This window comes from Symphalangus syndactylus, chromosome 11 (genome assembly GCF_028878055.3).
Source record: "Symphalangus syndactylus isolate Jambi chromosome 11, NHGRI_mSymSyn1-v2.1_pri, whole genome shotgun sequence".
Classification (NCBI taxonomy): domain Eukaryota; kingdom Metazoa; phylum Chordata; class Mammalia; order Primates; family Hylobatidae; genus Symphalangus; species Symphalangus syndactylus.
In genome coordinates, this window is record NC_072433.2 from 25,516,525 (window position 1) to 25,533,018 (window position 16,494).

Below are 16,494 nucleotides of genomic sequence, written 5' to 3' on the forward strand. Positions count from 1 at the left end.
TGCAGCATTGACCTCCCAGGCTCAGCTGATCCTCCCACATCAGCCTCCCAAGTGGCCGGGACTACAGGCGCACGTCACCACACATGGCTAACTTTTTGTATTTTAGAGACAGGGTTTTACTATGTTGCTCAGGCTTGTCTCGAACTCCTGGGCTCAAACAATCCTCCTGCCTCAGCCTCCCAAAGTGCTGGGATTATAGGCATGAGCCACCATGCCCAGCCTAATTTTACTTTTTTATTAATCAATATACAAAAGAGTCATCCATACCATAAAGCAGCATTATTCAATTTTCTATTCAGTGTCTTAAATATTTCTTAAGAATCAAGGTAAACTTCTTACCCCTTGACATTTTTCCCTGATTATCTTCCCTTCTACCTCCCACTGAGGTCGTCCATCTATTGAAAGAAAGAGTTTATAGTTAAAAGCAATTCCTATAAGAAAGCATACAGACAAAATCTAATGAATGTAGTATCACAAATTTATTAACAAAGGGGATCTTTTTTCCACTGACTTCCATTATGAAAATAAAATATAAATATGTACAAATGGGGAAAAAATAAGGAGAAAGATCTTGGGCTGCCCAGGTTAGCAGATCCCACTGAGTTCATTCTAACCACCTACCCAAGTGATGTTTAAAAGCCCTCTGAGAGATACCATCTCACACCAGTTAGAATGGCGATCATTAAAAAGTCAGGAAACAACAGGTGCTGGAGAGGATGTGGAGAAATAGGAACACTTTTACACTGTTGGTGGGACTGTAAACTACTTCAACCATTGTGGAAGACAGTGTGGCGATTCCTCAAAGATCTAGAACTAGAAATACCATTTGACCCAGCCATCCCATTGCTGGGTATATACCCAAAGGATTATAAATCATGCTGCTATAAAGACACATGCACACATATGTTTATTGTGGCACTATTCACAATAGCAAAGACTTGGAACCAACCCAAATGTCCATCAATGATAGACTGGATTAAGAAAATGTGGCACATATACACGATGGAATACTATGCAGCCATAAAAAATGATGAGTTCATGTCCTTTGTAGGGACATGGATGAAGCTGGAAACCATCATTCTGAGCAAACTATCACAAGGACAGAAAACCAAACACTGCATGTTCTCACTCATAGGTGGGAACTGAACAATGAGAACACACTTGAGACACAGGATGGGGAACATCGCACACCGGGGCCTGTCGTAGGGTGGGGGAAAGGGGAAGGGATAGCATTAGGAGATATACCTAATGTAAATGACAAGTTAATGGGTGCAGCACACCAACATGGCACATCTACACATATGTAACAAACTTGCACGTTGTGCATGTGTACCCTAGAACTCAAAGTATAATTAAAAATAAAAATAAAAATAAAAAATAAATAAAAGCCCTCTGAGAAGACCCCCATCAAGTGGTGGCCAACTTTTGCTTGTACAACTAAAATGACAGCAAACTCACTTCCTCACCAGGTAACTCATTCCATCTTGGATAATAATTGCTGCTAGAAAGCTCCTCGTGATAAATGAAATGTCTCTTTATGGTATCCAACAACTAGACTAAACATTATTCCTTGCCATCACAAAATAAAATCTTGATTGCTTCTCTGTGAGATTGTATTTCAGATGTTGAAAAGTTGTTGTATCTGCTTGTGTCTCCTCTCCTACTGGCTAGCATCCCCAGTTCTGTGCCTATTCCTTACATAATATTTTAGACTTCATGGTCTCTGCTTAAACATGCTCCTCCAAATTCACAAGGCCCAGGACTGAATAACCTAGGTGAGAAATGACCAAGCATGGTACAGAATGACTGAGGCTCTAACCACCGTACATGGAAATGCTGTGTCTTTGTTAATGAAAGCTTTCTTGGGGTGCAGGCAGGGAAGCTTTCTTGGGAGCACCATATGCTGACTCTCACACTAAGTATGTGACCAAGGGTCTAACATTTCCTACTGCCATGTTCCCATATTGTGCACTTATGCAGCTGAGTTGGTATTTTTCTCCCAACCCTTTGGAACATTACTTACTCCCAGCAGGGAGACTTCATTTTGTTGGATCCCTTGACTTGTCAAAATATTTTTTAGATACTGATGGTCCTAAAAAATGTTTCCTAGGCTTTCCAGATTTCTGTCACCTGAAGGTTTGGCCAACACATTTTCCATCTCTTCATCCTAAGTGAACTACTCTTTTGGAGACAGCCTTATCTGCTACTAAAGCTCTCCAACTGATGTGTAATTATTCCAAAGCATTCTTTTTGTGTCACGGGCATTCACCCAGTGACTAAGCCACACACAGCTTGCATCACTTCTTCATCTGGTATGTGAAGTTATCATGAGATATTTCATCAAATGCTTTCCAGGTTGTAACCATCATTTTCCAGTCCAGTAACTAGACAATGGTTACTTCTGCTGCACAAGAGATACTACAGGAAAGTGCTACACCTACTTAGAATTACAGCTCAGTTCAGCAATCATTTGCTGGATCCTTATGTGCCAGACACTTCATGTTACTGAGATAACTGAGACAGGATGCCCTGCCTTCAGCCTGTGGATGAAAGGCAAACGCACACAGTTCATTATAATAAAATGTGTTGGGTACAATAATTAATAAAGGTACACTCTGGATAAACCAACAACACAGGGGTCAGGGTCTTTAACCTAATCTTGGGGAGGGGTAGTGAGACAAGGAAGGCTTCCTGGAAGAGCTCTTGAACTGAGACTTAACATGAGACAGAACTCATAATGTGGGGAAAGGGTAATTATAGACAGAAGAGACAGCATGAGCAAAGGCAAGATGACAAGAACCCCTAAGATACAGAGACTTACAAGCAGCTGTGGTGTTGTGTAAAGTATGAGGCAAGGAGCAGTAAGAAAGAGGGTTGGAAAGACTGGCAGCAGATTATGGCCTGAATGCCATAATAAGGAGCCTAGAAAATGAAGGGGATCACTGAAGGTGCTTTTAAAATGGGAATTACATGTTTACAACTGCAGTCTCCTCTAAAACCAGTAACTGCCACCATTTAACATGATTCAACTTCAATCAAAAGCTCTTAAATGTGAAGCTCTGGGCCAAATAAATGAATTCAATAATACCTATTAATTGTATTCATGCACAGATGAATTTTTACAGTGGAAAGGAAGGGACAGCTCTGAGACACCATCTCTTCCTCATGCTCCTTATTCACCTAAAACGTGACACCTACAGAAAGACGTTCCTTGATGACTTGATATAAACAGTTCACAATTCAGTCTCTATCACTATACCCTCTTCATACAATTTTATCTGGAATAATCTTGTTCATTTATTTGTTTATAGGTGCTTCCCCCACTACAATGTAAGCTCTATCAGAGCACGCAACCTGAAGGTTGTATTCAACATTATATCTCCAATGCCTAGACTAGTGTCTATATCACATAGCACTGCTTCATAAATAATTGATGAATTAATAAATTATGAAACATAACTATGTTTTTTGAAGACAGGCTGGGTACGGGTCAGGGTTGAAGGGAAGTTAATTTTAAAGGAGAAGACAACAGACAGCCACATACTTCCAGCTCAAAGAGAAGATGCTGATATTATTAATCAAGTTAAGAAACCCAGAGAGATGAACTAGTTTGTGAAGTCAGATATGTTTTCATATTTTAAGTATCAGTGAGACATTTACGAAGCAATATCCAGTGGGTATTTTAAATTTCAGGTTAAAGTTTAAGAGAAACATGTTGCTAGACAGAGATTTGGGAGCTAATAAAATTTCTCAAAAAGAAGGAAAATAATGAGAAGAAAAATGTATATAAAACCTTAGAAAACATCTATATCTAAGAGCCAGAAAAATTCGTATAAAAAAACAAACAAGAATAAAGATGTGTGAGAACCAGATAACAACAAAGCCAAGGGGGAAAAGTGTTAAGAAGGATAGTAAGTAGCTGGCTGTCAAATTTTTAGGTGATTATGATTTCAATGAAGTGAAAGACAAAAGATTAAAGAGTAGCAGGTAAGGAAATGAAAGCATATGATACTACTTTTTTGACAGGTTGGATGCTAAGCGATAGAGAAATGAAACAAAAGCTTAAGAGGATGACAGATTTAAGAGAAAGAGAATATTTAGGATGAGAAGACATAAACATAATTAAACTCCAAGAAGAAGGATCCAGTAGAAAAAGATAGAGAAATTATAAAAGAGAGGTGATGGGGGCACTGTATAGCCTTTAATACTTAAGTTTTAAAAAGATAAAAGAATGAAAACATTAAAATTTTAATTAAGAAAAAACGTAAACAAAGTGAAAAGTTAAATATAGAAATCAGTGAAACAGAAAGGCACACTGAAAGGTTTGATAAAGCCAAGAACTATGGAAAGACTGGTAAAAAATCCAGAAATGGCATAAATAAATAGCAGGAATAAAAGAGTGGAGGGATGTAACTCCAGATGCAAAAAGAGAATACTGTGAGCTAATTAATGTCAACAGATTTGAAAACGTAGGGGAAAGGAACAAAGTCCTAGAAAAATATATATGACCAGGCGGGCACGTAGGCTTACGCCTGTAATCCAAGCACTTTGGGAGGCCAAGACGGGCGGATCACCTGAGATCAGGAGTTCAAGACCAGCCTGGCCAACATGGTGAAACCCCATCTCTATTTAAAAAAATACAAAAATTAGCCGGGCGTGGAGGCAGCTGCCTGTAAGCCCAGCTACCTGGGAGGCTGAGGCAGGAGAATCACTTGAACCTGGGAGGCAGAGGCTGCAGTGAGCCAAGACCGCACCACGGCATTGCAGCCTGGGAAACAAGGGCAAAACTCCATCTCAAATTAAAAAAAAAAAGAAGAAGAAAAGAAAGAAAAATATATATGACCAGAACAAACTCAAGAAGAAACAAATTTGACTAGTCCTACAACCACAAATAGAAATATATCACAAGTTAATGGCTCCCCACAAAGACAGTCCCCTGTCCAGAAGGTTTTGGAGGTGAGCTCTGTCACATGTGCAAGGGGACATGAGAGTACTCAACAGATACTGTTAATGAATGGAAAAAGAAGAGGCACTTCCCCCAATTCACTCTGATATCCAGAATGTATAAAGAATTCCTTAAGTCACTAAGAAGATGAAAAATGATCCAATGAAGAAAATAGGCAAAGATACAGTTATTGCACAGTAAATGAAATATGAATGGTCCATAACAACCTCAACAGCTATCAGGGAAATTCAAACCCAAATTTCAAAATACCATTTCACCCCTACTGGATTAAAAAAATTTAAGAATTTTAATATTCTTGCCTATGCCTACCAGGTACAGCAGTGCCAAAAACTGGACAATATCGAAATATCCAGTAAGAGAGAGGATAATAAATTGTGGTACATTCATACAATGAAAAACTTTATAGTAGTGAAAGGTCTTCAGTTACATGGATCAGTCTTAAAACATTAAGACCTCTGAAAATACAATTTTTCAAAGAATACAGGCAATATCGTACAAAGTCCAAAAACAGAAAAAAAAATGTTGAGCATTTAGTTTATTTCCATTTTTTGGCAATTATAAATAGTTTTATATGGTTGAAAAGCAAGGGTTACAGCTGGACGCGGTGGCTCACGCCTCTAATTCCAGCACTTTGGGAGGCCGAGGCGGGTGGATCACGAGGTCAGGAGTTAGAGACCAGCCTGGCCAATATGGTGAAACCCCATCTCTACTAAAAATCCAAAAATTAGCTGGGTATGGTGGTGGGCACCTGTAATCCCAGCTACTCAGGAGGCTGAGGCAGGAGAATCGCTTGAACACGGGAGGCGGAGGTTGCAGTGAGCTGAGATAGTGCCACTGCACTCCAGCCTGGGTAACAGAGCGAGGCTCCATCTCAAAAAAAAAGAAAAGCAAGGGTCGATTCGGGTGATGGTTCCATTTGAGAAGGGGGACCCAGGGGCCTTCAAAGGTAAATGTATTTCTTAAACTTGGTAGTAGGTTTAAGTATTTGTTATATTATTCTTATAAAAATAGTCTTTCATGACTGGCACGTAGATCCTAGCACTCTGGGAGGCTGAGGTGGGCAGATCACTTGAGGTCAAGAGTTCAAGAACCAGCCTGGCCAACATGGCAAAATCCCGTGTCTACCAAAAATACAAAAATTAGCCTGGTGTGGTGGCGTGTGCCTGTAATCCCAGCTACTCAGGAGGCTGAGGCAGGAGAATCATTTTAATCTAGGAGGCGGAGGTTGCAGTGAGCCAAGATTGTGCCATTGCACTCCAGCCTAGGCGACAGAGCAAGTCACTGTCTCAAAAAAAAAAGTCTTTCATAAGTTTTAAATGTTTTTAAAACTGAGAGGAAATAACTGATAAAGTGTTTTAAATATGCACAAGACGGAATAAAATCAAACACCCTGATAAACATTGAATTCTTCTACTTTAAAAATAATTGAGGTATAATTCACATACTATAAAATCCATTCTTTTAAAGTATACTACTCAGAGGGTTGGGGGATATTCACAGAGCAGTACAACCATCACCACTATCTAATTCCAGAACATTTCCATCACTCCAAAAGGAAACCCAGTTCCCATCAACAGTCACTCACTACTGACAACTTCCTCCAACCACTGGTAACCACTAATCTACTTTTGGTTTCTGGGTTGCCTATACTGGACATTTTATATAAATGAAGTCATATATTATGTGTCCTTTTATGCTGGCTTCCTTCACTTAGCCTATTTTCAGGGTTTATCCATGCTGTAGCATGTATGAGTACTTCATTAATTTTTATGACCAAATAATATGCCATTGTATGGATATATCACATTTTGTTTATCCATTCATCAGTTGGTGAGCATTCAGGTTGTTTCCACTTTTTGGCAATTATAAATAAAGTTGCTATAAATAGTTGTCTCTAAGTTCATGTATGGACATGTATTTCTAACCCTTTCAAGCATATACTTAGGAGTAGAGTTGCTGGGGGAATTCTACTTTTCAGGTATCTTAAATTATTATTAATATATCATTATTTAGAAACAAGGTTTCACTCTGTTGCCCAGGCTGAGGAGTGAAGTGCCACAATCAGAGCTCACTGTAACCTAGAACTTCTGGGCTCAAGTGATCCTCTTGCCTCAGCCTTCTGAGTAGCTGGAACTACAGGCACATGCCACCATGCCCAGCTCCTTAAAGATAATTTAACATTTATATGAAAATTTAATAAATGTTTGGTTTAAAATAAAATCAAGTGCAAAATGACACCCATAGCTTTATGAAAACTACTTTGTAATTTTTGTTACAGAAACATCTAAATAATTTATTTTACCCTTTGCCCCTTAGCTTGAAGTCAATCAACTCATATATTACTTACCTTGTCCTTTTTCAAGAAAAATGATTTTGGATTCTGGAAGAAAATTAGATCCAGTCACAATCATTTCATGACCTCCATTTACAGAACAACTGTTGATACTGTACTTCTCAATATGAGGAAGTTCTTGAGCAGACCGCTGGGCTGTTTTAATTTTTTTTTAAGAGTTGAGAAAAAACAAAATATTAGTTTAAAATCTTTGATACATAAATGACAAACTCAAGCTACAAAAAGACAATAAAGAGAAGCAAATTTGGGGATTCATTTAGGCTTTTAAAATTCAAAACAATGGCAACAAAACACACTAAAAGAACTAAGTTGTTTATAAAACAAAATAGATATATTAATGTGATTTCTAAGTATATTTATTTATTTAAGAAAGGGCGCGGTGGCTCACGCTTGTAATCCCAGCACTTTGGGAGGCCGAGGCGGGCGGATCACGAGGTCAGGAGATCGAGACCACGGTGAAACCCCGTCTCTACTAAAAATACAAAAAATTAGCCGGGCGTGGTGGCGGGCGCCTGTAGTCCCAGCTACTCGGAGAGGCTGAGGCAGGAGAATGGCGTGAACCCAGGAGGCGGAGCTGGCAGTGAGCCGAGATTGCGCCACTGCACTCCAGCCTGGGAGACAGAGCGAGACTCCGTCTCAAAAAAAAAAAAAAAAAAAAAAAAAGAAAGGGTCTCACTCTGTTGCCCAAACTGGAGCACAGTGATGTGATCATAGCTCCCTGCAGCCTCCAGTTCCTGGGCTCAAGTGATGCTCCCATTTCAGCCTCCCAAGTAGCTGGGGTTACAGACGCATGCCACCATGCTCAGCTAATTTTTTTGTTTTTTTTAACAGCAACATGGTCTCACTTTATTGTCCAGCCTGGTCTCAAACTCCTGGCTTCAAACAATCCTCCTGCCTTGGCCTCCCAAAGTGCTGGCATTATAGGCTTGAGCCACCACACCCAGCCCATTATTTTCTTAGACTACAACTATAAAGAAACTAATAAAACTTCATTAATATCTTCAACTTCATACTGACTCCAACACATTTACCTCATCTGCTTTTCTTTTTTGCTTAAATGTTTAATATGTTTCTTCTATGCAACTGTTAAAATCTATAAATCTAATTACAAAAAGCATGTAAGTCCAAAGATGTGTAATTATATTGCGTGCAATGAAGAGAAGACAAGTTCTAGTGAACTATTACTAGACAAACACCAAGTAAGCCTTTCTTTTTGAATTCATTTTATTTATTTATTTTTTTTCAGACGGAGTCTCGCTCTGTCGTCCAGGCTGGAGTGCAGTGGCATGATCTCGGCTCACCGCAACCTCTGCCTCCCAGGTTCAAGTGATTCTCCTGCCTCAGTCTCCTGAGTAGCTGGGATTACAAGCATGCACCACCGTGCCCGGCTAATTTTTTTTATTTCTAGTAGAGACGGGCTTTCACCATGTTGGTCAGGCTGGTCTCAAACTCCTGACTTCAGGTGATCTGCCCGCCTCAGCCTCCCAAAGTGCTGGGATTACAGGCGTGAGCCACCACACCCAGCCTATATTTTTATTTTTTTTAAAGACAGAGTCTTGCTCTGTTGCCCAGCGTATTTATTGCCCAGTGTGGCATGATCACAGCTCACTGCAGCACCAAACTCCTGGGCTCAAGCAATACTCCCACCTCAGCCTCCCAAGTAGCTGGGACTACAAGCATGTGCCACCGTGCCTAGCCAATTTTTAAAATTTTATTTCTGTAGACGTAGGGTCTCACTTTGTTGCCCAGGCTGTTCTCGAACTCCTGGGCTCAAATGATCCTCCCACACTGGCCTCCCAAAGTGCTGGGATTACAGGTGTGAGCCACTGTGCCCAGCTATTTACATTATCGACTTTTATAAAGAGTGTTTATGGTGCCACCTTTCTCTGATAATGACTGGTTCCAAGTTGCTACATTTTCTGGAGATTCTATTTCTGGCATTTCTTTTTTTTTAATTGCTTGAGTTTCAAACTGTAGATTATATTTCTTTTCACTGTGTAGGTTCTCTAATGGTTGTTTTTGTTTGTTGGATTTCAGAAACGGTCATGCACTGTCACCGAGGATGAAGTGCAGTGGCATGATCACAGTTCTGCAGCCTCAACCTTCTGTGCTCAAGTGATCCTCAGATCTCACCCTCCCAAGGAGCTGGGACTATAGGAATGCATTACCATACACAACTAAAAAAAATTTTTTTTTGTAGAGACAGGGTCTTAATATGTTACCCATGCTGGTCTCCAACTCCTGGGCTCAAGCAGTCCCTTCTGGACATAAGCAGTACTCCTGCCTAGGCCTCCCAAAGAGTTGGGATTACAGGTGTGAGTCGGCACACCTGGCCTCTAATGGTTTTTACTTGCCAAATACCTAGATACCTAGGTTTCTCTCTGAATTAAAACAAATTTTAAAAGTGTTGATTATATCTCTTCACATTTGGAAAACAGGTCCACTTTTACTCCTAGTATGCTGGTGGGAAAACTGGTGGGTTTGAAGATCAGCTATGTTTTGTTTGGCTAGCAGAGTATTTTAAGGAAATTTAAAATGCAATGCCATTAGGAAAGCATCCATTCCTAGCTCACAACAGCTCTCAAGTACTTAATACCTAGCCACAAAAGTACATAAATTGGGACCCCAGCCCGATTCAAAGAGAGTATTATAATCAATCCTTTCATAGAAGATGCCTATGTGGGCCAGGCGTGGTGGCTCACGCCTGTAATCCCAGCACTTTGGGAGGCCAAGGTCGGCGGATCACGAGGTCAGGAGTTCGAGCCAACGCGCCCAGCCTGAACACACTTTTGCTGTTACTTAGAAAGTACCTGTAATCACCAACATAGTGAAAACCTGTCTCTACTAAAAATACAAAAATTAGCCAGGTGTGGTGGTGCACGCCTGTAATCCCAGCTACTCTGGAGGCTGAGGTAGAAGAATCACTTGAACCCAGGAGGCGGAGGTTGCAGTGAGCCAAGATTGCACCACTGTACTCCATCCCTGGGTGAAACAGCGAGACTCCATCTTAAAAAAAAGAAAAAGAAAAAGAAAAAAGATGTGTATGCAGCCAGGCATAGTGGCTCACGCCTGTAATCCCAGCACTTTGAGAGGCAGAGGCAGGTGGATCACCTGAGGTCAGGAGTTTCAGACTAGCCTGGCCAACATGGTGAAACCCCATCTTTATTCAAAAATAAAAAAATTAGTCGGGCGCAGTGGCGCATGCATGTAATCTCAGCTACTTGGGAGGCTGAGGCAGGAGAATCTCTTGAACCTGGGAGGCGAAGATTGCAGCTAGCCAAGATCATGCCATTGCACTCCAGCCTGGGCAATAGAGTGAGACTCTGTCTCAAGAAAAAAAAAAAAAAAGATAGGTATGGGATTTAGGATCAATTATTACTTGGGATGTACCAAGCACCAACCTACATCTTAGACAATATTCATATCTCTACTGTTCCAAACAGGTCATAGAGAAGGGGCCTGAAAACAAACACTGATTACAGGTACGTTCTAAGTAACAGCAAAAGTGTGTTCAGGCTGGGCGTGTTGGTTCACACCTGTAATCCCAGCACTTTAGGGAGACCAAGGCCGGCAGATCATCTGAGGTCAGGAGTTCAAGACCAACCTGGCCAACATGGTGAAACCCCATCTCTATTGAAAAATACAAAAATTAGCCAGGCGTGGTGGTAGGCACCTGTAATCACAGCTACTCGGGAGGCTGAGCCGGGGGAATTGTTTGAACCCAGGAGGCGGAGGTTGCAGTGAGCTGAGATCGTGCCACTGTACTCCCGCCTGGGGGACAGAGCAAGACTCCATCTCAAAAAAAAAATAAAAATGTGTTCAACAGATGGCATAAACATGCCAAAAAACTACTTGTGTGATGAAAATAATATTTTTGAAGAATATTTAATAACAGAAGAAAATGTCTATGATAGTATAAGTGAAAACTACAAAACAAGATATAAAACTGTATCAGATAAGCCCAATTAAAAAACATTGTGTGTGTATGTGTGTTTACAAAAAGACATATAACTACAATAAAAGAAAATCCAGGCTGGGCACAGTGGCTTATGCCTGTAATCCCAGCACTGTGGGAGGCTGAGGTGGGCAGATTACTTGAAGTCAGTAGTTCAAGGCCAGTGTGACCAACATGGTAAAATCCCATCTCTACTAAAAATACAAAAATCAGCTGTGTGTGGTGGCAGGCACCTGTAATCCCAGCTACTTGGGAGGCTGAGGCACAAGAATTACTTGAACCTGGGAGGCAGAGGTTGCAGTCAGTCGAGATTGCGCCACTGCACTCCAGCCTGGACCACGCAGGGACACTCCGTCTCAAAAAAAAAAAAAAAAAAAAAGAGCCAGAAAAGGTTAATACTGACTATATATAAATAGTAATATTACAAAATAATTTAATATTACACTATTCTTTGTACCATTTTGTGCTTTTTTTTTTTTTGAGACGGAATCTCGTTCTGTTGCCAGGATGGAGTACAACAGCATGATCTCGGCTCACTGCAACCCCACCTCCCAGGTTCAAGTGATTCCTTTGCCTCAACCTCCCGAGTAGCTGGGACTACCGGCACACGCCACCACGCCCATCTAATTTTTGTATTTTTAGTAGAGATGGGGTTTCATCGTGTTGGCCAGGATGGTGTCGATCTCTTGACCTTGTGATCTGCCCACCTCGGCCTCCCAAAGTGCTGGGATTAGAGGCGTGAGCCACCATGCCCAGCCCCATTTTGCGTTTTCTATATTCTCAATAATCACATGTTAATTTTATTTTTATTTTTTATTATTTGTTTTTGAGATGGAGTCTCACTCTGTCGCCCAGGCGGGAGTGCAGTGGTGCTCCTAGAAGTTCCCTACGTCCCACCTTTCTCCCCACTCCATCCATTGCCTTTCTTTTTTCTGAGATGGAGTTTCGCTCGTTGCCCAGTCTGGAGTGCAATGGTGTGATCTCGGCTCACTGCAACCTCTGCCTCCTGGGTTCAAGCGATTCTCCTGCCTCAGCCTCTGGAGTGGCTGGGAATACAGGCACGTGCCACCACGCCCAGCTAATTTTTGTATTTTTCGTAAAGACAGGGTTTCACCATGTTGGCCAGGCTGGTCTCAAACTCCTGACCTCAGGTGATCCACCCGCCTTGGCCTCCCAAAGTGCTGGGATTACAGTCATAAGCCACGGCGCCTGGCCAATTTTATTTTTTAAAAAAGAAAAAAAATTAAGAATCATTTTAGTGTAACTTCATCTCACACACTCAAACTACTCTATGAACTTGAATTATTTAAATTACTTTGCCAGCCAAGCATGGTGGCTCACGCCTGTAATCCCAGCACTTTGAGAGGCCAAGGTGGGCAGATCACTTAAGTCCAGGAGTTCAAGATCAACCTGGGCAACATGGGGAAAAATGCAAAAATTAGTCAGTTGTGGTGGCTTGTGCCTGTAGTCCCAGCTACCTGGGAGGCTGAGGTGGGAGGATTACTCAAGCCTGAGAGGAGGAGGCTGCAGTGAACTGAGATTATGCCATTGCACTCCAGCCTGGGCAAAAGAGTGAGACCCTGCTCAAATAAATGAATTAATAATTTTGCTTTAAAAATAGAGTGATCTGGGGTGGGGGGAGGGGGGAGGGACAACATTAGGAGATATACCTAATGCTAAATGAGGAGTTAATGGGTGCAGCAAACCAACATGGCACATGGATACATATGTAACAAACCTGCACATTGTGCATATGTACCCTAAAACCTAAAGTATAATAAAAAATTAAAAAAATTAAAAAATTAAAAAAAAGAATTAAAGCATTTAAAAAAAATAGAGTGATCTATGCTTACATGGGCATAGAACCCTCTGGCAGGATAATTAAGAAGCTGGCAATGGTAGCTGTTTCTAAGCAAGAGAACTGGTTGACTTGGAAATTTATCTTGTACTCTATATCTGAATTTTGTAACATATACCTGTATTACCCATTAAAAAGTTAATATAGGCTGAATGTGGTAGCTCATGCCTATAATCCCAGAACTTTGGGAGGCTGAGATGGGAGGATCACTTGTGCCCAGGAGTTCGAGACCAGCTTGAGAAACACAGTGAGGCCCTATCTATATAAAAACACATTTTTTAAATTTTAAAAATACAAAAATTAGTTCTGCAACTAATTCACCACAGATTTACTCAGTGATTCCCACAGTCAACTGGCAAATGATAAAGTATCACTCCAATTCAGCAAAGAGCAAAAGAAGGCTGTTTTATATATGAAAGATTTTATAGCAGATGTGGCCCCAAATTAAGAATACAGGGCTGGGTGTGGTGGCTCAAGTCTGTAATCTCAGCACTTTGGGAGGGCAAGGTGGGCAGATCACAAGGTCAGAGTTTGAGACTAGCCTGGTGAACATGGTGAAACCCCGTCTCTACTAAAAATACAAAAATTAGCTGGGTGTGGTAGCACACGCCTGTAATCTCAGCTACTAAGGAAGCTAAGGCAGGAGAATCACTCGAACACGGGAGGTGGAGGTTGCAGTGAGCCGAGATCGTGCCATTGCACTCGAGCCTGGATGAAAGAGCGAGGCTCCGTCTAAAAAATAGTAATAATAATAATAAAAGAATACAAGCTGGGTACAGTGGCTCACACCTGTAATCCCAGCACTTTTGGAGGCTGAGGTGGGCAGATCACTTCAGGTCAGAAGTTCGAGACCAGCATGGCCAACATGGTGAAACCCTGTCTCTACTAAAAATACAAAAACTTAGCCAGATACGGTGACAGGTGCCTGTAATCTCAGCTACTTGAGAGGCTGAGGCAGGAGAATCGCTTGAACCTAGGAGGTGGAGGTTGCAGTGAGCCAAGACTACGCCACTGCACTCCAACCTGGGCGAGAAGAGTAAATCTCCATCTCAAAAAAAAGAACACATATGGTTAACAGAAATAAAACACTATTATATAATCAAGAGTATAAGAAAACCTGTTTTCTAGGCAGCACAGCTCTATCACCAAAAAGCAAATAACCTTGAATGAGTACTAGAGATACTTGTGCCTCAGTTTCCTCCTATGCAAATAAAACATGGAATCAGAATATTCTAAATTATGTCCTAAAGATCTAAGTATTAGTCTTAATATTTCAAGTCATACCAGCTAATCTGCCCAAGATCCACAGTTCCCCAGGATTGAGTACATGTCAGGCTGCAGGGTCTTTTCTTGTATCTTGGTTTTGTATATGTTAGGAAAAAAACATTCACTATCTCAATCAGATGTTATAAATAATTTGAACAAAAGCTCTGTTAAGTCTTATTTAGCTAAAGTATCAGCCAGAAGTAAGCACCTCCTAGCATGAAGGCTGACATTTTAATGAAATAAAGATGACCAAGTGATACTTAAAAGCATCTGAATCATAGCTTCATGATTTGGTCCTCAGATGGCATGAGGCCCCCCATTCTCACAGACAAGAAAACTGTGGTCAAGAGAGTTTGTCTGTAGTTCACAGAGCTACCTAGTCAAACTATCATGAGAAACCATTTTCTAATTCCAAGATCAGTACTCTTTCACCCAAACATGTTAGCTCATTTCCACATGAGAAAATCAAACCAGCAACCCAGACTGTATGCCTCAGTTTGCACTTCAGACGCATACATTACATTATAAGTAAAACAGAAAATAAGCTATTATACACAAGATCTTAAAACATCATCACAAGCTCACTTACAGCACTCAACGGGTATAGAGGCTATCTGCAGAGAAAGGACTTTTCCACTGGGCTGTGGGATGTGTACACGAAACACAAGTCGTACTCTAGTATTCTTTCTGCCAATATCAGTTTCTCCTTTTCGAAGTTCTATATCTGAATTGCGGAGTTTCAAAATACCTGCACAATCAATACTAAAGAGAAAAATATAAAAATTTAATTTGTTTATTGATAATCGTGGTTATAAACAACTCAACTACATAGAAATTGTTAATTTGTCAGAAAAAAACTACCCAAAATTAGGTCAAAAAGGAAAATATGTATGATTGCTTTCTCTGCTAAACTGAAGTTTAGGCATTAAAAACATTTTTGTATGATAAAGTGCAAAACTAAGTATAGTAGATTGTCTGCAAAGTTAATAATTCCTCTTCATTCCAGTATTTGCATGCCTTTCCTACTGCCATTAAGACGTAGAATATCTATGCCTGCTCTCCTTGAGAACTGGCCTATGACTTGCTTTGACAAATGGAGTGTGGCCAAGTGACAATACGCAAGTTATGAGCCTAGCACTGAAGAAGGCTGGTAACTTCCACTTTTGCTATCTTGGAGTCCTGAGTAAGAAGTCCAACTAGCATGGTGCAGAGAAAGGCCCAGACAATCCCTAACCACTCCAGCCACCCTAGCCATTTTGGATGTTTAACCCTAGCTGAGCTCCCACTTAATCCAGGTACTTAAGTGACCCCAGCTGACACCATGTGAATGGACTAGCTGAGCTCAGTCAACCCAAAGAATCATGCAAAATAATAGAGTGATTACTATAAGCCATTAAATTTACGGAGTGTTAGCACTAGACAGCTGAAATAAAGTAAAGACTCTTTAATTCTATACATGTAACTAGGTCAGAACAACAAATAATTCATCAACAGCATATTTAGGCTTTTATAGTGATGTATTTATTAATAAAAACAATCCATCAGGCTAAAATCCTTGAATTTCTAAGGAATGCACATATAAGATGAAGGTTCTGCATTTAAGGTATAACGTTTCATCATCTGCTAACTTTATTATTAAGTATGACTGTTTAACACACTATTATGGCAGGAAACAACAGAAGCTACAAAATACCTTTGTTATTCACATATTAGAAGCATAAAGCAAATGGAAACTAATTATGATCAAATATACTAGTTAACCTTGCTAACAAGGCATTCCTTGTTATCTGTCCTCTTACTGGATCTATTAACAGTTCCAACCCTAATGCTTATTGCACAGAGGCTGCAGAAGTCACTTTGAAGGACAATATGTTTCACAACTAGGATACCACGACAAGAACCGGCCGGGCACAGTAGCTCATGCCTGTAATCCCAGCACTCTGGGAGGCCAAGGTGAGTGGATCACCTGAGGTCAGTATTTCGAGACCAGCCTGGCCAACACGGTGAAACTCTGTCTCTGCTAAAATACAAAAATTAGCCAGGCATGGTGGCATGTGCCTGTAGTCTCAGCTACTTGGGAGGCCGAGGCAGGAAAA

General features: G+C 40.8%; 1 protein-coding gene across 8 annotated transcripts in view; it reads right to left on the bottom strand.

The window, feature by feature from the left end:
- NFATC3 (nuclear factor of activated T cells 3) overlaps positions 1-16,494 on the bottom strand; it is a 150,152-nt gene that overhangs the window by 47,301 nt on the left and 86,357 nt on the right. For all 8 annotated transcript variants that reach the window (XM_055299221.2, XM_055299225.2, XM_055299219.2 and 5 more), the window contains exons 5-7: positions 14,988-15,160; positions 7,314-7,454; positions 340-395 (exon numbers count right to left, since the gene is read on the bottom strand). In XM_055299221.2, the coding sequence (XP_055155196.1) occupies positions 340-395; positions 7,314-7,454; positions 14,988-15,160 (370 nt within the window). The remainder of the gene's footprint in view (positions 1-339; positions 396-7,313; positions 7,455-14,987; positions 15,161-16,494) is intronic.